The sequence below is a fragment of the Juglans regia genome, chromosome 12 (assembly GCF_001411555.2).
Source record: "Juglans regia cultivar Chandler chromosome 12, Walnut 2.0, whole genome shotgun sequence".
Classification (NCBI taxonomy): Eukaryota; Viridiplantae; Streptophyta; class Magnoliopsida; order Fagales; family Juglandaceae; genus Juglans; species Juglans regia.
The window spans coordinates 23,390,732-23,414,336 of NC_049912.1; the positions used below are offsets into that span (position 1 = coordinate 23,390,732).

The 23,605-nt window shown below is 37.7% G+C and overlaps 4 protein-coding genes across 4 annotated transcripts; 1 reads left to right on the top strand and 3 right to left on the bottom strand.

Moving 5' to 3' along the window:
- Positions 1 to 1,005: 1,005 nt before the first annotated feature.
- Positions 1,006 to 3,582, bottom strand: LOC108981079. The gene has a single exon (XM_018952154.2). It carries the CDS (start codon positions 3,306 to 3,308, stop codon positions 1,533 to 1,535), a length of 1,776 nt encoding a protein of 591 aa, XP_018807699.1. The 5' UTR covers positions 3,309 to 3,582; the 3' UTR covers positions 1,006 to 1,532.
- Positions 3,583 to 8,488: 4,906 nt separating this feature from the next.
- LOC108980588 (protein FAR1-RELATED SEQUENCE 5-like) lies at positions 8,489 to 12,317 on the top strand. The gene is made up of 8 exons (XM_018951560.2): positions 8,489 to 8,575; positions 8,662 to 9,418; positions 9,533 to 10,038; positions 10,138 to 10,801; positions 10,934 to 11,121; positions 11,244 to 11,345; positions 11,454 to 11,514; positions 12,112 to 12,317. The coding sequence occupies exons 1-8, from the start codon at positions 8,489 to 8,491 to the stop codon at positions 12,315 to 12,317; spliced, it is 2,571 nt and encodes an 856-aa protein (XP_018807105.2).
- A 535-nt stretch (positions 12,318 to 12,852) lies between these two features.
- Positions 12,853 to 13,783, bottom strand: LOC108981106. Its single transcript, XM_018952191.2, has 2 exons — positions 13,431 to 13,783; positions 12,853 to 13,336 (listed from the first exon to the last, which is right to left on the bottom strand). The coding sequence occupies exons 1-2, from the start codon at positions 13,581 to 13,583 to the stop codon at positions 13,013 to 13,015; spliced, it is 477 nt and encodes a 158-aa protein (XP_018807736.1). The 5' UTR covers positions 13,584 to 13,783; the 3' UTR covers positions 12,853 to 13,012.
- A 2,093-nt stretch (positions 13,784 to 15,876) lies between these two features.
- On the bottom strand, positions 15,877 to 21,843 carry LOC108981086 (nuclear transport factor 2-like). The gene is made up of 10 exons (XM_018952166.2): positions 21,758 to 21,843; positions 21,480 to 21,612; positions 21,255 to 21,389; positions 20,096 to 20,402; positions 19,405 to 19,667; positions 19,133 to 19,322; positions 18,205 to 18,326; positions 18,057 to 18,122; positions 17,514 to 17,595; positions 15,877 to 16,406 (listed from the first exon to the last, which is right to left on the bottom strand). The coding sequence occupies exons 2-10, from the start codon at positions 21,516 to 21,518 to the stop codon at positions 16,189 to 16,191; spliced, it is 1,422 nt and encodes a 473-aa protein (XP_018807711.1). The 5' UTR covers positions 21,519 to 21,612; positions 21,758 to 21,843; the 3' UTR covers positions 15,877 to 16,188.
- Positions 21,844 to 23,605: the final 1,762 nt, after the last annotated feature.

The following is a 23,605-nucleotide window of genomic DNA, read 5'->3' on the forward strand; positions in this document are numbered from 1 at the left end:
CTTGTATAGCCGAAGGTGATGTATAATTGGCAGAGAAAGAACGAGGGGGATCGTATTGGTATGCATGATCAAACCTGAAGTGGCATTAGAGGGCAACATGTCCAGGTTTATTGCAAACCTGACAAGTTGGACGACTTGATTGGTTATGGTAGGTCTGAAAATTGGGGCTGGAATTTTAAGACAACCTTCCTCTGTTTGAAGGGGACCTGCCTTGTCCTCTGCCATGACGGCCTCCATGATAGGAACCCCAGCTTCCACGTTGGTCACGGTGACTTAAGCTAAAGTTGACCGATGGTTCAAAAGGAGTTGACAGAGTTGTGCTTTCAGGCTGTATGACTCAGACGACTTTCATGAATAGGAAGAAGATGGTAAAGCTCATGAGAGGTGACAAGAGCATTTCTAGTAGTTATTGAGGTGACAAAGCTTTCATAGTTTGGACCAAGACCATTTAAGAGGTATGTAACAAACTCTTTATCAGAAATGGGACTATCTATGGCAACAAGGGTATCCACTAACATTTTTATTTTGCTAAAGTAATCAAAAATGGATTCTTCTCCACGACTTAAGTTTGCAAGTTGAAAACGTATTTGGAAATCTTTGGCCTGAGAATGAGAACTAAACATTCTTTCAAGAGAGAGCCAGAGGTCTCGTGATGTTCCTGCAGAAATCACATGAACAATAAGAGATTCACTTAATGATGAAAACAGAATGCTTAAAATAAATTGATCAGTCTGCTGCCATGAGAGATAGGCAGGATTGATCTTTAGAGCAGAGTTTGTTTCAGAGGGAAGCATTTTGGGAGGGGAAGGTTGTGTTCCATCGACAAATGAGTAGAGGTCTTGGCCTCTTAGATAAGTAGAGATCTGCACTTTCCATAGTAGATAGTTTTCAGAGATAAGTTTAAGTGTGATTAGATGGAAAAATGAGGAAGGAATAGAGGTTGATGATGGAGAGCTTTGAGCCATGATGAAAAAGGAAGGAAAAAAAAAAGGAAGAGGATAAGAGAGACTGCTATTCTTAGCAGTTCTGATACCATAACAACAAAATAAAAAGAGCAGAAAACATTCTCTAATATTCCTCATTCTATAATCTCACAGTGCATATTACAAGGAACCTTGCACCTCTTATATATAGACATGAGGGCAGTAAGTGTGTAGTGCAGAAAAATAAAGATAAACTGCAGAATTTTGTTACAACAGAATCAATCAGAAAAGGAAAGAAAATGTAGAAACTTCTAGAGTTGCTGAGGAGGATTATCCAGCTTGGATTTTTGAATCTGCATCTTCTTGAATAAGGTTGATATATACTTACTAACTTTCAATACCCTATCCTGCGCCGCCCATGCATGCTCATAAACTTCCCAATTCCATTCCATGCATATTTGTTCTAGCTACGTACGTGAGTACGCGGTCATGCATGAATCAAAATCCAAGACCCTCAATCTAGTCCTACGTTGATTTTGCGTGCTCCCATGATCAGCATGCATGCAAAAGCAAATCTCTTTGTTCGTTAACTGATCGAGACTCTTCCGTTCAGATAAAGCATACATTGTCGGCCGAGGTATTCCGGCGGATGCGCTCGCTGGCACTACCTTTCTTCCTCGACCCGACAGTCGACCCACCCGTCGGTTGATGATCTCCACCGCAAACGATCTGACATTGACACCCGCATATGTTGCTGAAGCACGAGAACAATCCATTGCCGCTGTCGGTGTTACGCCGCGAGTGTCGATTCTCACTGGACCTTATGCTCGAGAACTCATTGCCCCGGTCGTACACCGGCGGGAGCTCCGTCCGCCACCTCTCCAGCTTCGACTGTAGCCCCTCCACGCTCTCATCCATACTGGGCGCCCCGCCAATGATCGAGCTCCCTTCCTCGTCCAGTCGTTGCACCTTCGCCATCTCCGCCGCAACCTCCGACGGAGAAGGACCCAGTTCAGACTCCGTCAAGAACGCCCTCGTCGACCTGCGTGGGGTGGTGGCATATTCCATCGCCGTCGACCTTCGCGGCGTTGCGTACTCCAATAGCCCGTTGAACTTGTGGAAGGATTTCGCCCGCATGGGCGTAGCGGTAGCACTAGCGCGGGGGTGGACCGGGGTCGCACGTGGATGCTTTGGAGTCGCACGTGCGTGACTGGGAGTCATACGTGGGTGCATGGGAGTTGTGGCTTTTCTCGGGGCCCCGAAATCCAAGTCGAAACCCGATTTCTCAAGAGTGCTCAGTCTCACCTTTGGTTTCTCCACCTCCGACTCAGACGAGTTGTCGATTTCTTTCACGGGGTTTGCGTTTAATACCACCCGTTTCGGCGTCGGATACACATCTGCAGCTACTTCCGACGAGCTGTGCACAGAACTCGGTCTGCCATTACTAGCCTTTTCCCGGCCTTTCTTCGGTGTTGGATCCCATCCAACTTCCGAGCCGCTGATTACCGAGCTTGATCTCCCGTAAGGTTTTGCGAGTTTACCCATGTTTGGAGCTTCCATGCCATAAACTTCGGAGCCACTAATGATGGAGCTGTACTCTATTTTGTTCTTGTTCTTCCTACGCCTTCCGACTTCCGAGCCGCTGATCAACGAACTTGCTTTGGACCATATTTTCTTTTTCTTTGGACCCACTTCAGAGCCGTTGACCATGGAGCTCGAATTTAGATTGGATTTCTGTTGGACCGCCCGAAATTCTGACGTCCGGAGATCTGATGCGATCATGGAGCTGGTGTCACTCTTGGTGCGCCTTATCGAAGGCTTCGAAACTGCCGTCTGAAGAGAACCGTTGCCTTGAAGATGGGAGTCCTCCTCGCCCATCAGATGGCGATATCCCACAGCCCCCGAGGAGTTGAGCTGAGAGTACAACGGCATGCTCCTCATGGAACTGTTGAGAATCCCCACGCCGATATTCAGAATCCCCTGTGGCCGACCCGATGGCCTCCGGACCTGCAGAGCCACGAACCTCATTCCGACCTTTACCTGGTTGTTGTTTTGGTTGTGCGACTGGGGAAGGTTCGGGATGAGATTACCGACGAGGACACGGACGGTGCCCACGTGGACGTCTCGGAACCAGTGGAGGGCGTAAATCTCAATCATGACTGCGGAGGTGTCGGAGTGGAGGAACTCGTCGTCGACGCGGAAGACGAACTTGTCGTTCCAGGTGGGGTTGTTATCGCCCTGAGAGTCCACCCGGGTCGAAAGTTTCCGGTCCGAATGGACCCACGCCACAGCGTACGTCCGCATGGAACGCGATACATTTGCGAGGTCTTGTGCCGATATGAGATTGAGTTCCAGGAGCTGGAACGGTGCTAAAATGGTTGACATAATATATGAGTTATATATATGTACTGTTGAAAAGGATCTCAGAGAAACAAATCAAATATTGTTCTTTGTTGGGCAGGGAATATGAAAGTAGAGAAGGTGTTGGGGTTGCCGTGAGCAGCGGAGTCCGCTCGATCGCCGGCGTCCGATCGAGAGGAAGACGACGACGTCGGCGAGGGAGGGATATTTGATGGGCATGAAATTAAGTCAGGGAGAGAACGTGCATGGCATTTTGAGAGCTGGGAAAAGAGAGAGAGAGAGAGAGAGAGAGGGAGGGAGGCCGATCAATAAGGGTAGCTAAGCGATGAGAATTAATTAGGGGACAGCAGAAAGAACGGAGTTTGGTTGGTTACCATTGACCAGAGAGTTTAATTTGTTTTTTGCTGTTTGATTGGTCGTGAGTCAATTTCCCAACTGCATTATGGTTTGCATTCGAGGGTTGCTTAATTTAGGAAGAGGGTGGTCGGGTTAAGGTCTATATATATTAAGCCACCTAATTCTCATGCAGCAGCCACTGCAACAGATCATTGCTCCCATAAGCGTGAGCAGCACTCAAATATCCTAACAGATCATTTCACAAGGAATCTTCCATGCATGCACAAATGAGGATATATATGGCACTTCTCTCATATCTAGAAGATCATTCTCATATAACCAACTGAGTAATTGTACACCGTATGATCAAAATTGTAATCAGATTGTTCTCCTTGGTATTAAATATGGATTGAAAATGCAATGTAAAAGTGTGAATGAGATATACAAGAAATACGAATGAAAGAGCTTTGCCTCCATTGAGACTTTTCTTCGAATACTTAGTGTGCTTGTTTCTTTAGCTTCTGCCATAAACTCATTAAGGTCTAATCATCTTATTAATTTTTTTTTCATGTTTGGTAACATGAGAGAATGTGGCTGATATAGATCATCTGGTTTTGTTTGGCAAGCATAAAAAAAAAAAAATTGTCTATTTTTGTGAAAAAATAAGGTTAAAAACTTAATATAAAGAATTTCACTACAAGAAAAAAATTTATTTAATTTGTAGCTTGTTATAATATTCTGCGAAAATGATCATTTTTTATCCAAATGAGTCAATTTTCATTGTAAAAGTCATTGTCGTCGCAAATAATTCATCATAACTACCTTTTTTTTTTTTTTTTTGTAGTGTTTATAAGATATCAGTGGGTAGAAATAAACATTTTGTCAATGAATACCTGAATACAAATAAGTTGGTTTAATTTGAAAGTACCAATAATTTATATTATTGAAGAAATCTATATATCATGGTCAGTGAGCTTCGAGTATGTTTCCTCTGTAAAGGAAGATTGAGAAAAAGTTTTCAAAATGGGACACACACACACACACATATATATATATATATATATATATATATATATATATAGGGACTTTATATCTAGCCAATCCAAGAAAAAAAAATGGGGCAGTCCTACTGATCGTAGTTTAAGGTTGCTGTAATATTATGTCTATTTTAAAAAATTAAGAATTTTTTATACGATTCAAGAATTGCCAATTATAAAGGTTGATAATTGAAAGAATATTTTTTTAGTGCTTAAAGTCTTATCTAAATTAAGAAATTAAAGAAAGAAGTATGTTGATGCCATGTTTCGCAGTCCGAGCAACTTCACAATTCCCGTTCAGATCCTACAAGAACAAGAGAAATGGGAGCTCGGGGTGATGAGAAGCACCTCCGATACTTAAGTCAGTGCAAGTTTTTGGGAGTTTAGAAAAGTATATATAGAGACCCTCAAGTCCGGCCGCCCAGGGGGGGTGTCGTGCCATCTACAGGCCTGTCATGCCTGATCGTCGCCACTCCGACCAACCTAGACCCAGGTCGTGGCGTGTTCACCCTGCCCATCATTAAATGTGGCGTGGTTTTGATCTGGCACGCCCACTCTCCATGCCTGCCCGGCCGTCGATAACCTAAGGCAGTGACCACTCCTGCCCTTGCATACACGGCTTGTTGGTTAGTAGAAGTGTCAGGCTTTCTGACTGAGTAGTTTGTATTTCATGCGTGATTCATCACCACTCCTTTATGGACCTCCTGGTCTGGTCTCGCCCTTCAGGACCGATCCCTCCTATCCTTTCATATCGATTCCTTTTTGTCGGGCTATCCCGAGACCCATTGGTGCCTCATGGGCTGGGCCTGCGTGTGTTTCAGCCCAACACGGGGAGCAGCCTCCCTCACAAAGTAAATAGATGAATTAATGGAAAGGAGTTTTAAGTGGGAAAAGTCATTAAAAAAAAATAGTGAATGAATTGATCACCATGTTATAAAATCACAACAATTTATGATCTACTTTTGTAACTTAAAAATGTTAAGCCATCATTGGAGACATCAATTGCAGGAGCATGTGAAATAATTGGATGGTCGGAAAACTTAAAGAGGGAGACCAAACATCTTCAAAATAACTGATAATGCTCGTATCATGTTCCTCTTTTTTCTTTCCTTTTTTAAAAAAAAAAAAAAAAGATCCTGAAGATGTGATATTAAATGTATCAGCGTAGAGAGGAACTTACATGCTCTTGTAGAATATGGTTTTGAGGGAAGCCATGAAATTGCATAATGTTTGAATGTCTAGGATTTTATGATCGGAAAAATGTTGACAAAAGGCTGAAGTTTGTGCTCAGAAAAGCACACTGTGCTGATTTGAAAACCCCTTGGATCTGATCTGCAAACACAGTCACGTTCTCAAGCCGAATTACTGCAAGAAGAGGATACGAAGATGGAATGATGAATATGGAATATGGGATAATTGAGATCAAAACATGCTTTTCAAAGATAAAAATGATGCATAGATCGAATTGTTATTAGGTACTTTGAGATTATGAACACGTCGTATCAAAGTTAAATGCTTATATAAGCAATTTCAACTAACTGCTTGACATGTTAGGATAAGATGGAAGTTTATGAGAATATCTAATAATTTCATATCCTGTACATATTGGAATATTTTAGTACAACACAAAAGGGTCGAGGATAAGCTTAAATGATTAGCATAGAGACCAAACCATCATTCAGAACATCCTTCGTTTAGGAGCCATTCCAACATTTCTACTAACAATGAGAAATACTTCGGAGAAAAATAAAAGAAAAATATAAATAAATCTCATAAAAATAAACTCACAAATTAATATATTTGATATAATACGTTAGATTGTAAAGATAATTAGGTATTATATAAAACCATATAAGTTTATCAGTTTATTTTTATAAAATATTTTTGTCCCACTTCTTTAAAAACCGTCTTAGTGGGCCAATTTCGGATTAATATTGCTATGCACAGTCGCCTCGTACAGACGGCGTGCAGTCGGCTGACGTGGCGTTATGCCACGTCAACTGATTTAAAAAAAAAACAAAAAAAAAAAAAAACAAAACAACGAAGATGAAAAGCAGACTGGGATGAGAAATCATTTTCCCGCTTCGTTTTCGTCCGTGAGCCGTGCGAGACCAGAAGGAGACCAGACAATCGATCCTGCTTCGGCCTTCTTCGTCGTTTTGGTCTGCAGTTGAAATCGAACGTCGTTGGGTGCCCAAAGCTACCCCGGTCTGCGTTGGGCTGGGTCAAGGCGGAGCGCCGTTTGGGCTAACTTGGTGGGCTTCGTTTGGGTCAGGTTCGTGGGCCATCATCCCGGGTCAGATAACTGGGCCAGCTTTTCGGGTCAGCTTCGTGGGTCAGCTTCGTGGGTCGGTTTCGTGGGTCAGCTTCGTGGGTCATCTTCGTCCCCAAACTGTCGCACCGTGGGTCATCTTCATCTGTGAATATGAAATTTTCACTTTGCATTTTGATTAAATGTTTTGGTTTGCTGATAAACAATTAACCATGTTATGATTTAGTTGTTTTTATTCTTCCATTATTGTTGTGATTTAGCTGATTTTTTTCTTCCACAGCTTGGTTTTTTTCATCCAATTCATGTTGTGATTTAGTTGTTTTTTTTTTTCATTGCTGTTGTGATTTATTTAGCTGTTTTTTTCTTCCACAGTTTCCTTTTTTTCTTCCGTTGCCGGTGATTTAGCTGTTTTTTCTTCCACAGCTTGGTTTTTTTCTTCCACAACATATAGTGATTTAGTTAGTTTTTTTTTTTCATGTTGTGATTTAGATTTGATATTGTTAAATACAAGATTTTTGCATTGCATAGAGTTAGATATGTGAAAATTTGTTAGCTGAAAAATTAATTTCCTTGTTAAATATTGTGGTTTAATTATTATGAGAACAAAGGCCCAATGAAATATCGTGTGTTTTTCGTGGAAGATTAGTTCTAGCTGCTAATTTGTTAAATTAACAAATTAAATTAGTCTAGTTTGTTTTTACAGATAAAATGAGATTATTAAAACAAACGAGGCGCGGTTCTTCTATGTTACAACCTAGCTTGAAACACACCACTACAAAATGCATTGACTAAGCCATACTCCAAACTCATAAATTTTTCCATATGACATCAATCTTTTCAATCAAACAACTCAGATTTTTTTTTTCAAGATATTCATAGTCACTAAAATCATAATCCTTGGTGCATACTTCATAAAACGTGTATGGTAATGTGATATGTTCATAGAATGTACTTGACCTAAAGCTTACATTTAAAATAAATAAATAAATAAATTGGGTTGTTAATTAGTTAATTTAATGCATACTTAACTTGCATCAAACGACATTTAAGTGCATTCATATAAAAGGTGACAAATTCCCATTACCTATTGACTGAAGAAATTAGAAGAGTTTGAATTGATTAATATATTTGTATTTGCAAGCATCAAAGATATATAATTTACTCTGTATGCATGGACGTTAATTAATTAGGCCCAATAAATCATGTCTGTCATGTGTAAATCTTATGTGATGCTAAGCAAATTTTGATTAGTTTATTTTTTTCCTTTTAAGAAATATGTACAATATTAGTCTTCACTCTTGGTTGATTAAAGTAATTTTCCTGATAACTTATCAAAGACTGACTTTGGATATTGAACAACTTGTACAGGGTATGGGAAAAGGAGAAGAACACCCATCTCCGTTAACACCATCTAGCTCAAATCCGTCAAACTCAGTATGCTATTTCCAGATTTAAAATTCTTAATTGCGGCTCAATGTTTAAAATCCTAATTAATATTATTATTATTATTTTTATGTTAGGACATCTCTCAAAGCGGTCTACTAAACTATCAACATTACATGCACGGTTACTTTGGACCAGTGCCTGCATGGTCACCAGCTTTCTTGCCATATCCAGATGGAACCAATAATCCAAGCAACATTCAGGTAGTTTTTCAACTTCCTTCTTAATTTTTAGTTATAAGATAATTAATTTTGAAACAAATTAAATGTTTTAATTTTTTTGTTTTAAGCAAAACGTTGGTTACTCATTTCAATTTGGGATGGGACCTTCGAGGCCATTTATCGCTAGAAGCTCTGCAACGAGTACAGAAGTTGGTCAAGAAGATAGACCTGATTGTCTACAAACTGAAGTGCCATGTACTTCTGCTAGAGTAGATGAAGAAATTTTGTTGGATAGATCAGATGAACGGGAAACTGACGATGGCACTACCGGTACACCACAGGTAGTGCCATCGTCAGATGGTGATGATATCATTGAGGAACCAAAATCGGGGATGGAGTTCAATTTGTTTGAAGATTTGTTCAGCTATTATAAGCTTTATGGTAAAAAATGTGGATTTGGGGTGATGACACAAAGGAGTGAAAGGTCAGAGGATCAGAGTGTGAGATATGTGACCCTCGGTTGTGCACGGGGAGGGAAGGCCCGAATTAAGAGTTCTAATCTCGCCAACCCACGTCCGACGGGAAAAACGGACTGTAAGGCAAGAATTAATGCCTTAAGAGTCGAGGGAAAGATGCGGTTGACAACAGTGCACAATACACATAATCATGGCCTCAGCCCAATGAAATCCCGCTTCTTTCGATGTAACAGAGAAGTGAGTGAGTCTGTTAAAAGAGTCCTAGACACAAACGACTTAGCTGGCATCCGATTGAATAAGAGTTACGGATCTCTTGTCGTTGGAGCGGGTGGCTTTGAGAACCTCCCATTTTTGGAAAAGGATTGTCACAATTACATTGACAAAGCACGACATCTACGACTTGGTGCAGGTGGTGCTGGAGCACTTCAAGATTATTTTATGAGGATGCAGTACAAGAATAACGGATTTTTTGCATTGATGGATTTAGACGATGATGGGAGGTTAAAAAATATTTTTTGGGCAGATCCACGTAGTCGGGCAGCCTACCAGTATTTTGGAGATGTAGTTACATTTGACACCATATACCTGACGAATAGGTATGGGATGCCATTTGCACCATTTGTTGGTGTAAACCACCACGGCCAGTCGATTCTTTTGGGAGCTGGGTTGATTTCCAGTGAGGACACGGAGACCTTTACATGGTTATTCCAAACCTGGTTGCAGTGTATGGATGGTATAGCTCCAAAGGCTATTATTACCGATCAAGACAGAGCAATGAAAAATGCAATTGCTATTGTCTTCCCAGAAACTCGACATAGGTTATGCCTATGGCATATACTGAAGAAAGTTCCTGAGAAACTTGGGTCATATGCTGCATATAGAAGTGGGCTGAAAACTCAACTGATGAAATGTGTGTACGACACACAAACTATTGAGGATTTTGAGAAATGTTGGGCCGAGTTTATTAATACATATGACTTAAATGACAATGCATGGTTGAACAGTTTATATGCGGAGCGTGAGAATTGGGTACCAGTTTTCCTGAAAGAGCATTTTTGGGCTGGAATGAGTACAACCCAGCGCAGCGAGAGTATGAATGCTTTTTTTGATGGTTATGTTCATTCAAAGACAAACTTGAAGGAATTTGTCGACCAGTTTGACAACGCGCTGAAGAAGAAAATTGAGAATGAAAATCATGCAGAATTTCAGTCATTTAGCCAGGTCATTCCCTGCATATCTAGATCTCCAATTGAAAAGAAATTCCAAGAGTTGTACACTAACGCAAAATTCAGGGAAGTTCAGCAGCAAGTAATAGGTGTGCTCGATTTGGATCTATCTCTACTTACATCAGATGGTTTAAAGAAGAATTATTTGGCAGAAGATGAAGTTCGTATTGAGGAGTTCACTAAAATGGTTACATATTCAGTGGATTTTAGTGAAGAAGACTGCAATGCTAAGTGTTCATGTGGGTTATTTCAGATGAGGGGGATTCTGTGTAGGCATATTTTGGCCGTATTCAAATCTAACGGTATAAAAACATTGCCACACTGGTACATTCTAGACCGATGGAGGAAGGACATTAAGAGGAGATACACGTTAAACCGCACTAGCTATGATGCAGGGGATAAGAGGCCAAATGGTAATAGATATTCAATTCTGTTGAATATGTGTTATGGGATGATTACATATGCGGCGGATTCTAATGAGCAATTCGAAGATGCAAAGAAGAGGATACAAGAGATGACTGAATGTTATCGAGAGCAAACACGCAACAGATCTTTGACCCAAACAGGTTTAGTCTATTTATCTTCTTTATTGAAGAAAAATTACTTAATTCCTACTTATGAATTCTAAGAAAAAAAAAAGTACTTAATTTCTGTTGTTTTAATGATGTCATACTTAAACATTTCTTTGCCTATAACAGATTCGAATGCTGGTTATATGACAATGGACACAACTACAGTTGCTGGTTCACAACAAGTCAAGAGTCCACTTGTTGTCAGAGGGAAAGGAAGACCCCCATCTCTGAGAAGAGCATCCAGGATGGAGACAAACATACGAAAGGTGAAAGCCAAACAGAAGAAAGCTCAAGCCAGGGGGAAAGCCAAACAGGTGAATGTTTTAACATTGGGATAATTAAAAATAACCGTTTGATTCCTTTAACGTGTGAATGTCTTGTAGTTTTATAATGTAAACTTATAAAAAGTTTTTTTAATTGTTACGTTATTTATTAGGGAGATGAGAGTTCCAATGTTGGAGATACACTAGTCATTGGCAGGCGCAGGAATTTATTTGGGCAATCTGAAGTGGATATCACCAATCCTGAACAAGTACAGGTATCATAAATACATCTATTTATAAGCGAAATAATGATTTTGCCCAAATTCAAATGGTAACTTTTCATCCATTCACAATTTACTAAGTGTTTTGTTATTTATAAACAGACTGTTATAGACAGCTCTGTAATTGACAGTAGTGGAATCCAACACCAACAAACAGTGATGGGTAGCCAAGAAAGTGTAATGTTTCTAAACTTAACACAATTTAATTGTAATATTTAAATGACATTAATATTTTCATATTAATGTTAACAGATTTTTTTGGGGTCGATGGCACACGACCGGACCGCATTTTGATCCACCCTCCAAAGAGCAAGTTAGAACTATGATGCAGGTACATTCCCATGTAATACATTTTTTTTTATTTTATTCAATCAGTATTTGAAATAGCTTGGTTCACAACCATTAAACGACCAATAATTTCTGCTCTTCTTTGATTCAATGGATCCACATATCTAATGCTTGGTTCACGCACATCACATGAGCTTCTTCTTGCTCTTTCCAGATCATACATACTTGAATTTTAGCCCACAAATAGCTTTCACGAACGGGCCAACTTACTGGGTACTCTTATTAATTTTTGGGGAGGTTTTAATATATAGATACCTTTGTTATGGTCTTATTGTTTAAATATGGAAGAAAATAAAGTTGAATTTTGTGATGGATGAACTTTTGGGGGGTTAGCATTTTTGGAGAGGTTTAATTTTTCAATGTGAAGAGCTAGTCCTTGTTCTGAATCTTTTTTAATTTTTATTATATGAAGGGTTCACTGCAGAGCAAGAATCAATGTCCATGGATGTGATACGGAAAGCATTTCAAGCAACAGAAGAGGGTTTTATGTCTCTTGTTACCAAACAATGGTCATTGAAGCCACAAATTGCAGCCGTTGGGTCATGTGCTCTAGTTGGTGTTATTTGTAGTGGAACCCTTTACATTGCCAACCTTGGTGATTCCCGTATAGAGTGGTGAAGGCAACAGGGGAGGTTAATGTATTGATTATGCATGTATAGACCCCGTAAGACAGGAGCTGCATTCTTTGCATCCAGATGACTCACAGATTGTAGTATTGAAGCATAATGTATTGAACCATTTATGCATGCTAAGTGGCATTGACTTGTATTTATTTTGTAAGTATTTTCTACGAAGGAAGGTTTTAATTTAATTGTTGCAGGTTTTTGTAATTATATTGTAAGTAGGAAGGTTGGTGGTACCAGTTTTTGTAACTTTGTTATATTCACATAGCTTCAAAAGAATTGCTATTTCACGGTTATTTATACCTGGGTGTGCAGATATTATTGTTACTTATATTAATATTAGTAGTGAAACAAGAAGTTTGAGTAAGTCCCTAATTGCCATGCCCGAAATTGCCATGCTACAGGTTTCAAACTCAAATGGTCAATTGGATTTGGTTGTTGGCCAACCAGTGCTTGAAATGCTTATTCACGTACATACAATTCAGGTGGCTTTTTCAATTAAATAACTTCTAAGGCCTTATATTAATTATACAAATCTAATTATACAAATTAAATAACTTATAACACCTTAAATAACACTTAACTAATAATTCAGTTTTGATTTACAGCACTAAATAACTAATAACTTATAACACTAACTAACTAATAACACTTAACCTACAACTTCCGAATAAGATGTAACATAAACCACTACCAAAGGTATAAATAGCAAAAAATAACTACAACAACAGCAAAGTACATCCGAGATAACGTGCGTGAACGCCTTAGGGCAGCTTCTCTCTCAAGAAGCACCGACTCCTTTTTCCGGACCTCCTCAGATATTGTATATAGCACCATCTCTATCTTCTTGATGTCATCCACTATCTTAAGGAGCTCAGTTACTTTATTTTCGATATCACTAAGTCTCTTTTGGAGCTCTTCCTCGGTTTTCCTTGACACTTCATTTTTTTTTTCTTCTAGCTCTATGTCTTGCTCACTATCTGCCCACTTGAAATAATTACAGTGTGGTAATCCCTTATATTTGCACAGAAAAACAATTCAAATGTTAGACGTACGTAATATTAATCAATTCAATATACTAATATAAAAAATCAAGTCCTGTAAATACCTTCGTGTTGTACTTTGGACACCCTAAGAAGGGTCGTCCAGGATTTGCCTTAGTATTTGAGTATCTCAAATTAGCTTCCACGTCACAGAAGCATAAGGGCGATGCCAAAGTACGTTTGCCAAAGGATGAAGAAGACAGTGATGATGACGACATTCTAACATAAACCAGAATCACAAATGAAAGGCACACATATCAAAAGACACACATAAAGGGAAGCACTGAAAAAAAAAAGCACGACGCATAGCAAGAATGAACTAGCAGTCACGTCCAACAGTAAAATGAACTGATGGTTGATCGACTAGCATGCATCCATTTATTAATCCAACCAGATCGAACAAAAAGGATCAGATCAAATCAACAAGATATATATTATGCATCTCATTTACTTATAAAAAATATATATATTATGCATCTCATTTATATTATTTTTTCTCACCTTTTTAGCAAGAGTACTGTTTAATGATTTGCATAACTTAGCGACCAAGCTGATGAGAACAATCTTTAATTTGATGATCATAATCAGCATGCATGCATGTAGTCTTGTACAATTATTAGCAAACATGCATGTCAGGAATCTCAAGACATTCATTGCATTTTAGGGGTAGATCATGATCATCAGTACCTACTTTCTTTCGTATATAATTAAAGTTACTCATATATATATATATATATATATATGTATCATGTTTTTATTTCTAATTCACATGCACCAATAATAAAATAATATTAAGTGCGTTGTAGCATCTTAAAACTCATGTCTTTGAATTGGAAATTAATCAAATATGTTGATCGAAATATGCATTCATGGATGGAGGCCAATCATGCATGAATTTCTAAAAATATCATCATGATAATATATATGAGTACTACTTGAATGAATAATTTGTAAAGACCCGTACATCCTATCAAGAATTGTCATTATCATTATTAATTTTCTTATCAAGGGATATAAGTAATAATTTCCTTGAATTTCGAAGTCTAATGTGTCCTACCATGCATGCATGCATATAGACCAAAGAAATTAATGTTTTCTTAAATCAATGACTCCAATACATACATGAAATCCAAATACCACAACAAATTCTAAATATCATGAGAAGCGTAATAAAATATGATCTTAGAACAACAAGAGAAAAAAATTAAACATTAATTACTCCAACAAGCAGGAAGAACTAAAGACCCAAAATAACATCTCTTAGTATTAAAAAAAAGTTGGTGGATATATCCATGCGCAGGATGCTATCTAACAGTCCTATAGACCATTGAGCCAAATCCCATACTCTCCTTACAAGTCATCTTGCACAGAGCTTGAAACTTCTCAAACATTCAAGTGGACAATTTAAGAGCATAACTTGAGATGTTTACCCTATCATGTGTAACTATAGTGCCCATCAGATGCAGTGTCTTACCACAAAGCCAATAACAAGAAACATATTAAGTTTGCACCAACTGTGAGCAATCTATAACACCAGTCAGCATTGCATGAATAAATGTCATGCTCTACCCAAAAAAACATACCAAACTCTTACTTAATATTTTGATATTTGCCAAATAGGATTTTTCTAAACTAAAAACTCGATAAAAAAAAAACATAATACAAAAGGAATTAAAATGATGTGTACTTGCCTTCAACCTGGACCGGACAGGGGCGACTCTCTTCCGTCTTCCTTAATGAGCTGGGTCACGGCTAGGATTTCAAGATGAGGGAAAGGGGCTGATTAGGGTTAGGGTTAGGGTTAGGGTTAGGGGTTGGCTGGGTTAGGGCTAGGGTTTCGGGATGAGGGATATTGGCTAGAGTTAGGGTTTTGGGTTGAAGGGGATGGGCTGGGTTTGGGTTTGGGTTTGGGTTAGGAGGGAGGGAGGAAGGAAGGAATCGGAGTGGAAGGGCTTCGCCTTGCCGCGTCGCAACACAGAGACGAATGGGCTAGAGTGGAAATCAAACCCGATGGGCTTCTGGCGCTGGATCTTCGCCTGGTTGCGCCGCGCCGCGACACAGAGACGATGTGCAACAATGGAAGGGCTTCAACTGGTGGGGTGAGAAACGGAGAGGAAGGGCTGCGATGGGCTACACAGAGACGATGTGCTACAATGGAAGGGCTTCGACTGGTGGGGTGAGAAACGGAGAGGAAGGGCTGTGGTGGGCTTCAACTGGTGGGGTGGGAAACAAAGAGGTTCACGGAGAGAGGAAGGGGGATTGGGTCGAAGACTCTCGAAACACAGAAGGAATTGGAAATGGGGAAATGGGGGGAAATGCAAACGGCGAAAACATGAAAAATTGAAAACGACGCCGTTTTCAATTTTCCACGTCAGCCGTTTGCATGGCGACTGCACGAGGCCGCTTGCAGCTAGAGTTTTTCATTTCCGATATCGTGTCGCTCAAATATCGCTTCAGCAAAAGCGAATCAACTGATAAAAGGGTTGCAAGGTGAAGAGAATAATAATAATGTAAAGACCATAGAAATAATTAATAAATGAATAAATCAATTCAACAAGCTTCAGGATCAGTAAGACAAACAATGCTAGATTCACCGGATTAAGAGCTCAAAACTGCAAACACATTGCCGTTAAATTATAATAATTTCCTGGTAGAGAAAAATTAAGTATCAAGGGACCCTTGGACGAGATATGTGATTCATACTGCAAAACATCTAAACATGGCCGACTCCTGAAAATATCGATATCATAAATTTCCAACCGACAACAGTGAATGTGCGAAGCTGCATGTTTATCGAAACTTCACTCTTCTTGTTCGAAAATTCTAATTAAATGGCTCTTGGGGAATTTGTCCACTTCTTGATACTTGGTGTCCTGGCAACCCCCTCTCTGGCCGGGGACCTGGCCGATAGAAACCATTTCCTCTTGGTTTGTTGTAGTCCCGGTCAACTCCGTCATAACCACTTCCCCTACCAAAATTCCGAGATCCAAAACGCCCCCTGGGTGCCTCTGCTTGGTAGCTAACCCTGCCCCTGCCCCTCCCTGTTCATAAAAGTTTACAATTAACTGATGTTATGTTTAGAGATTGTGATTTGCTGAAAGCAACAAGGCACGAATATTTCTTTTATCAGTGATTATAATTTATACATGCTATGATAAATTTCAAAAATTCTCTTTTTTATCTTTTTATTAGTAACAAAGCACGAATATTTCAAATGTTATTATTTCAGGCTATTATAAATTTACCAAAAGCAAAGCTCAAATGTTTCTTTTTAAAAAGAAAAAAGTAACAAAGCTTGAATATTTCTAAATTACGTTCTAAAGGCCAGGTGAGATACCATCATCAAGATAGTTACACTATGATGCAGAAAAGCATAATATGGCAAGCAAAACTAATGCAAAAGACATTGTCTATTGGCAACAAATTGCAGCTATTTGGATGATGGTCCTTATTTGCCTTATGTGTATTTGGAGGGAAAGAAATGACTGGAACTTCGATGACAAGAATCGTTCCATGGAGGATCTCAAAAGTTTCTTTTTCAAGACTTTATTTCTTTGGACAACAGCTATAGATTTCAATGGGACTTATGTTCATGACTTGCATCTATTTCGGTGATATCCCATATTAACTAATGTGTAGATGGTGTATTGGATGTCACATTCCTTGGGAGGTAGAAATTATTGCTCTTTATAATAACTCCAATGAGGCTCCAATTGTACAATTGACTATTTTTTTGGAATATGGGCCTAGATGTGGCTTGGGCTTACTTGGGGTGTTACAATTTCTTCTTCATCCGACCTAGGCGGTTACTCTTGTATATGTCTTGTGTACTCGAGCTTCACCTAGACATTCATCCTTAATAATATTCTTACTTATAAAAAAAAAGGCCACACCCAAAGTTCACTAGATCACTTGTGATCCACAGAAACTTTTTAGTAAATCACAAAAATCACAGTAAAATTTAAATAGCATGCCCCACCCAAAAAAAAAAAAAAATTGAAATCCTGCAGGTGATGCCAGACACCTCAGGTTTCACCTCATCAAATCTATAGCTCACCATCAGGAATGTAGTATTGATGCAATAATTCATAAATGAAAGGACTTGGGGCCATTTTGAGACATAAGTAGGAAGACAACAAAATACATACTTGTTCCCCGAGATGGAATATTGCTGTTCGGTCTCCGCTCTTCAATGTATACTTGTCGTCCAGCAATTTGAACAGAACCCGCCTACAGACATATAAATCGAATAGACTTTAACACAACAAAAAAGATACACAAATCCAACAAAATTATGGAAATTCCTTATTTTTACAAGTAATAAGATGCATAAAAAATAAAAAAATAAAAAAGAAGAACAAGAACAAAAAAGGGAAATCCCCAAAAACAAAACATCTTTATCTGGAAAATAAAGAATTTTAATCATAGAAATTAAGGATCTTGATATAGATTAGATTAATGAATTTTGGAAGTTTAAGACACTCAAAAAAAAATATATATATATATACACATACATAGTATCTGAAAGCTGATGCAAATTGAGAATTGGAACATCGTCGACCAAGTTGAGAACATGCCAGAACTATGCTCACTTCAGAAGATAAATTTAAAGCTTTTTTTCATGTATAGTATATGAATTCGTGATAAAAAAAAAGTATTATTTATCACGGATTCTCTAAAAATATCCAGACCTTGACAGCATTCTGAACACCAGTCAAATCTTCAAATTCAACAAAGGCATAGCAAACACCAACATCCTGCACATAATAAATATTTTGCTTCATATCATTGATGCTTGTAGGCAATAAAACAGCTGATAAAGATGCAAAGGAGATGAACCTTGCGACTTCTTATGACCACACCCTCATCACTGAGTTTACCAAAATTCTTGAATTCCTCCTCCACTTCAGAAGCAGAAACAGAAGGTGGCAAGTTTCTCACATAAACAGACTTGATTTCGTCTACAAATATCCACACATAAAATCAAATAAATCTCCAAAAATTTTTTTTTTTTTTGGTATAAATGCTGCAAAAATATCACTGAAGGCAATGGCAAACAGATGAGGTCTTATCCAATTTCGCAAGAAAGGAACTTCGAAAAATAATAAGAAAATCTTGGAAGTGCATTTGGAAAAGTAAGGTGCCACCTAAGATTGCTTTCTTTGGATGGACTGTATCTCTTGGGAAAATTTAGACTATGGACAATTTGAGAACTTGTCATAACGGATTGGTGTTATATGTGTAAGAAGAGTGGGGAGTCGGTGGATCACTTTTTACTTCACTGTGAGGTAGAAAGGATGTTATGGGTGGAGATTGTTAATAGAATGGCTATTGCAAGGGTGATGCCCAAAAGGGTGGTTGATTTGTTTGCCTGTTGGCAAAGGAATAGGGTCAATTCACATATTGCGGATGTATGGAGAATGGTTCCTCTATGTATCATGTGATGTCTATGGATTGAAAAGAATGGTTGAAGCTTTGAAGATAAGGAACGTTCTCTAGATGAGCTTAGAAGTTTCTTCTTCCATACTTTATTTCTTTAAGCCTCAGCTCGTGTTTTTAATGGAGCATGCTCAAATGATTTTCTTGTACCATTTTCTAGCTCCTAATTTGTAACTAGGTGTATGTTGTTTGTATACAACCTGTGTACTTGGGCTATGCCTATTTACTAGTTTTAATAAAATGTTATTTTACTTGTAAAAAAAAATAAGAAAATCTGATACTCTTATGCTGTAACGGAAATGCATAATAGGAGTATTAGAAAGCAAACCTTCATCTTCCACCGTGGGTACCTCCTCTGGCACCTCTGCTACAAACCTTTCAAATGTATTTGTTGGCACAACCAATTGCTGAGTGGTGGGCTGTGATGCATGATCCCACTCTGAAGTAAGAGGTGCACTTTTGTTAGCAGAAGGCTGTGAAGCAACTATTTGTGCAGGTTGTCCCTTGGCTACTCGTAACTTCGAAAAAAAAAAGCAAAAACAATCAGTCCCGTGTGGAAATGGATCCTCATAATGAGTATTAAATATATTTAGTACATACAATAGAAGCATAAGTGTGCTTTTGGGGCTCTCCAACAGGTTCCTCGACTGCAGAAGGCAGTTGGTCTACAGCATTCAGAGTATTGTGAAGTAAACCATTTGCCTCTTCCGCAGCATTGTACTCCAGAATGTCTTCAGAATCAGGGACTTGCTGCAATCGTTGATTTGCAAAACTATAATCGTCAACTATACCATTTTCTTTTACTTCTGTAGGAGCCACAAACTCTCTTGCCTGGACTTCGCCACCAAGCAAATAATTGGACACTGCCACAACCATCATTTTAATTCACTCAATTATTGGATGGAGGAAAATTTTCTAGTATCTCTACAAATGAAGGTTACCAAAGCAGTTCCTTATCGGATATTGGTCATGCATACACAATTTTATATTGAACTGTAGCCAGAAACTTTACAATTTAAAGTAAAAACTACAACAAGCAGTATAAGCCTCATTACTAATCATATCTGGCACATCAACAACAACAGAATTCATGGTATTTCATTATCAAATTTTGTGTAAGCATAAAAGCAAGCTCAACATGTATACCTACAGAGATTTCATACAATGATTTTTCTGATACAATCAAAAACTTCTTTCCGTTGTCAATTAATTGAACCATAGGATTGTGATCATTACAACCTAAGACGATGAGAACCCTTCATCCCCACAAATTAGGTAGAGCGACCATTACCTGGATCTGAAATAGCGGTAGGAGCATTTAATTTGGAATCGAGTTTACTCTGGGCTAATAACACTGCCGAATGGTGGTGAATTGGTTCATCATCAACAAAGTGAAAAATGTCATTAAGCACAAAATAGCCTTTTTCCTGAGGCGCAAGGAAAAATGTCTGCACAAAGTTCCTCTTTCCACTGAAATCCTTAATTTGCACTGAACCCGAAACCATCACAAGAACACCTCCATTCCAAGATTCCAGAGAATTTGCCATCTTGATTTCAATTCCAGTATAACCAAGTGACATAGCAAGTGCATGGATTTGCTGCCAAAAGAAATAAAATTAGGCAAAGTAAAATAAGAGCTCTATTAATTGTTCAGCCATAAATGACACAGAAAACAAAAAGGGGGTATCAGAACAGAGAAATAGAATCGCGAGAGAATATAGCCCATTAATATGGAATTGTTATTAAATCAGGGAAACACTAGTGGGAGTAAAAATTATCAGCTACAAAGTCAAGTAAAACTAGTACCATTTAATATCACAGCTTCCAGGAAATTTCAGTACTAACTAATCATTATGATGAATCAATTACTTCAGGAATGAAAGTTGGTAAATGAGTACGTGGCACATTTGAATACAGCCAAACAAAAGCTCTTTAAAAATTAGCAATTTTGTCCCTCTGTTAGCTGGATGCCTGGACCAAATGATAAAACAGGAATTGATGGCATATGGTCATGACATACTATTCTATTTTTCATTGCATGACATATTACTGCTACTAAATGTCCAGAGTTTTCTCGATATTTATATAACCAATGCATTCACCATTGTAAAAGAAAAAAAAATGGTTGGATCAAACATTTGTAGAGTTCATCTCCATAATGCCAACTCCAAGCACCTCAACAGATTAAACGATACCACATAAAGGGACAACATACCCGCATTGGACGTTATCACTGATTCTAAAAATCATGTAACATACCAGGGACTAATTCTAAAAAAATCGAAAGAAAAATAAGATTATAGTTAAACACAAACAACCCAGTAATACCAGTTACAATATATTTCATTCTAAAACAAGAAAGAAAATATAAAACCCAAAATATAAATTGGAAGGAAATGACAAAAAAAAAAAAAAAACAGAGAGCGAGAAAAGAGAACAGTAGAGCATACAAGCATTGCAGTGGCGGTCTCGCGTGTGTTGCCGTCGATACGAAGCATGGTACTGGACTCGGAATAGAACTGGTATACAAAGTCGGGTTGGTGCTGCAAAACCTGGTAGTACTGCCCCACAAAATAGGTCCCCACCTGACCCATTTACCACCGCCATTAGAGAGAGAAGATTAAAACCCAGAGAGAGAGAGAGAGAGAGAGAGAAGGCTAAGAGATAGCAGGTACCTGATTAGCAGTGACCGGAATGGTAAACGGCGAGGCCATTTTCGAAACCCCCAAAAACCCTAAATGAGAAAAAGAAGCAGCTTCCGAATCGGAACCCTAGAAGAAGATCCAATACCCCCTCGCCCCTGAAGATCTGAAACACACACCACCACAAAACAAAACCTTACATGGTATTCTAAGATTGGCAAACAGAGCACGTACAGAAATACAATATCAGTCAATACAAACATAGAGATCTAAGAGATGGCTGTGCTTTAGAGAGAGAGAGAGAAGATTACCTTGAGAGAGAGTGAAAGATATTGGGGAGGATTTTTCTCTCCAGGGGTTGTGCTTTTTGTGCTTTTGCTGGGTTTTGTTGTTCGTGTTATTGTATCCATCTGTACGCACGCCATTTTCTTCTTTTCTTTTTTTACTTTTTTTTTATTATTTTATTTTATTTATTATAAAGTTTCTTTCTTAATTTCTTTTTTCGGTAAGTTTTTATTTATAACTTTGACTACTCTACTACTAGACTAATCATATTCTGTTATTTAAAAATTATTAAAATTAATGGACAATGCTATTCGGACGAGAGAGTGGATTGATGAGTGTAAATTTATTTTTTTATTTTATTTTTTATATTTTTTCTATATTTTTAAAAATACAAATTTATTAATAATTATTTTCTTAATTATTAAATAAAAAAATATAATTGATAAGATTGTCGGTTACAATTCTTAGTTCAAGAAGCATTTTTCAAAATTAATATGTATATAAATCATTTTTATTAAATAATATATTACGATAGGATGAAAGTACCATGTTATTGTATCTTAAAAGGTACTACTAGACTACCGAGATAGTTTGAGAGTTTCTATCAAGAAATACAAAATGCACTTTTTTTTATGGTTTTTCAAGTATTTTTTAAATCACTTTATATATATTTTTTTAAAAAATCATAAATTCATTTAAAAATATTTCCTTAAAAAAAATCAATAGCTTTTATGGGATCTATCCTCAGTGAATGCATCATTTTCTATCATAAAAATATCAAATAAAAATTAAAAATTGAAGAATTTTAAAAGATTACTCATCAAATATATTTTCCTAAATAAAAGGGTGAAGTAATTTGGTACACTTATTTAGAAAATGATCATAAAACAATATGGATACAGAAAATAAAAGCAATCTCTTTAGAAATTTTTTAGGGAATATGAGAATAAGGAAAATATTCTTTATAAAATTAGAAGATTGTCCTATATATTCGAATTTGTGTAATGCTATACCAAAGAAAGACACAGAATTTTGGATGATTTTGATCAAAAGGGAAATCATTGTTTTGGGTGAAAGAGATTTTTATGGAGTTACGTCACAAATCCATGCCTTTTTCCCAACACTCGTGCACGATAATGTTGAATCTTTTTGCATAAGCATATTCACGAACGTTCCACAAAAACTAGCATGCTAATGTGTCTGCTTTGCCAACAACAACGTGACAGAATGCCCAAAAAACAGCTAACAACATTGGACACAAACACTAACCATTGATCATTAGTTTCTTTGGTTTATTTTCATTGATTGCTTGAACTTTGAAGATGTTATATCTTTATTAAGAGTTCTACTATATATAATTACTTTTATGTATTTGTTGTGCACTCAACTGATATGATTGATCAAAATAATTATTTTATGTACTGCACATTAAATTTTTGCTTCGTTAATCATGGGGCCAAAACAAAAGAATTAGGTGTTTAATTTAAAAAGTAATCTCTATCATTCCATAAAGATAGTAGAAGGATAATGAATCCTACTAGTCTTTGCAAAAAAGTAGTACCTGTACCACTCCTTTCTACACGAACTGCCTTTTGTACACGTGTAATTTGTGATGAATACAAGATTATTGGAAGTTGGACGTGACATCATTTTTATTGCAAAAATTTATATATTTTTTTTTTCAATTTTTACTAATTTGCAAGCCTGTCGTATTAGCCATTACAAACGTTGTTTCATGACCATGTGTTTATTACTAACACATTTGTGTCTGCTGTATCCATAACAACATTAAAAAAACCACAATAATCACTGATCAATAGTCTGCTTTTCTCTCCTGACTTTGTTGAAGAGAAGCTTAATTTATTTACCTTTCG

What these genes read in the sequence shown, in the direction of transcription:
- LOC108981106 (XM_018952191.2), bottom strand. Translation starts at nt 13,583, where the DNA reads ATGTCGTCATCATCACTGTCTTCTTCATCCTTTGGCAAACGTACTTTG. An exon ending in GTCCAAAGTACAACACGAAG is followed by an intron (nt 13,337 to 13,430) that starts GTATTTACAGGA and finishes TGCAAATATAAG; the next exon opens with GGATTACCACACTGTAATTA.
- LOC108981086 (XM_018952166.2), bottom strand. Translation starts at nt 21,518, where the DNA reads ATGGCCTCGCCGTTTACCATTCCGGTCACTGCTAATCAG. An exon ending in AGACCGCCACTGCAATGCTT is followed by an intron (nt 20,403 to 21,254) that starts GTATGCTCTACT and finishes TTCTTTTGGCAG; the next exon opens with CAAATCCATGCACTTGCTAT. An exon ending in TACCGCTATTTCAGATCCAG is followed by an intron (nt 19,668 to 20,095) that starts GTAATGGTCGCT and finishes TGGTTGTGGCAG; the next exon opens with TGTCCAATTATTTGCTTGGT.
- LOC108981079 (XM_018952154.2), bottom strand. Translation starts at nt 3,308, where the DNA reads ATGTCAACCATTTTAGCACCGTTCCAGCTCCTGGAACTCAATCTCATA.
- LOC108980588 (XM_018951560.2), top strand. Translation starts at nt 8,489, where the DNA reads ATGCACGGTTACTTTGGACCAGTGCCTGCATGGTCACCAGCTTTCTTG. An exon ending in ATGCGGAGCGTGAGAATTGG is followed by an intron (nt 10,039 to 10,137) that starts GTACCAGTTTTC and finishes GTTCATTCAAAG; the next exon opens with ACAAACTTGAAGGAATTTGT. An exon ending in ACACCAACAAACAGTGATGG is followed by an intron (nt 11,515 to 12,111) that starts GTAGCCAAGAAA and finishes TATTATATGAAG; the next exon opens with GGTTCACTGCAGAGCAAGAA.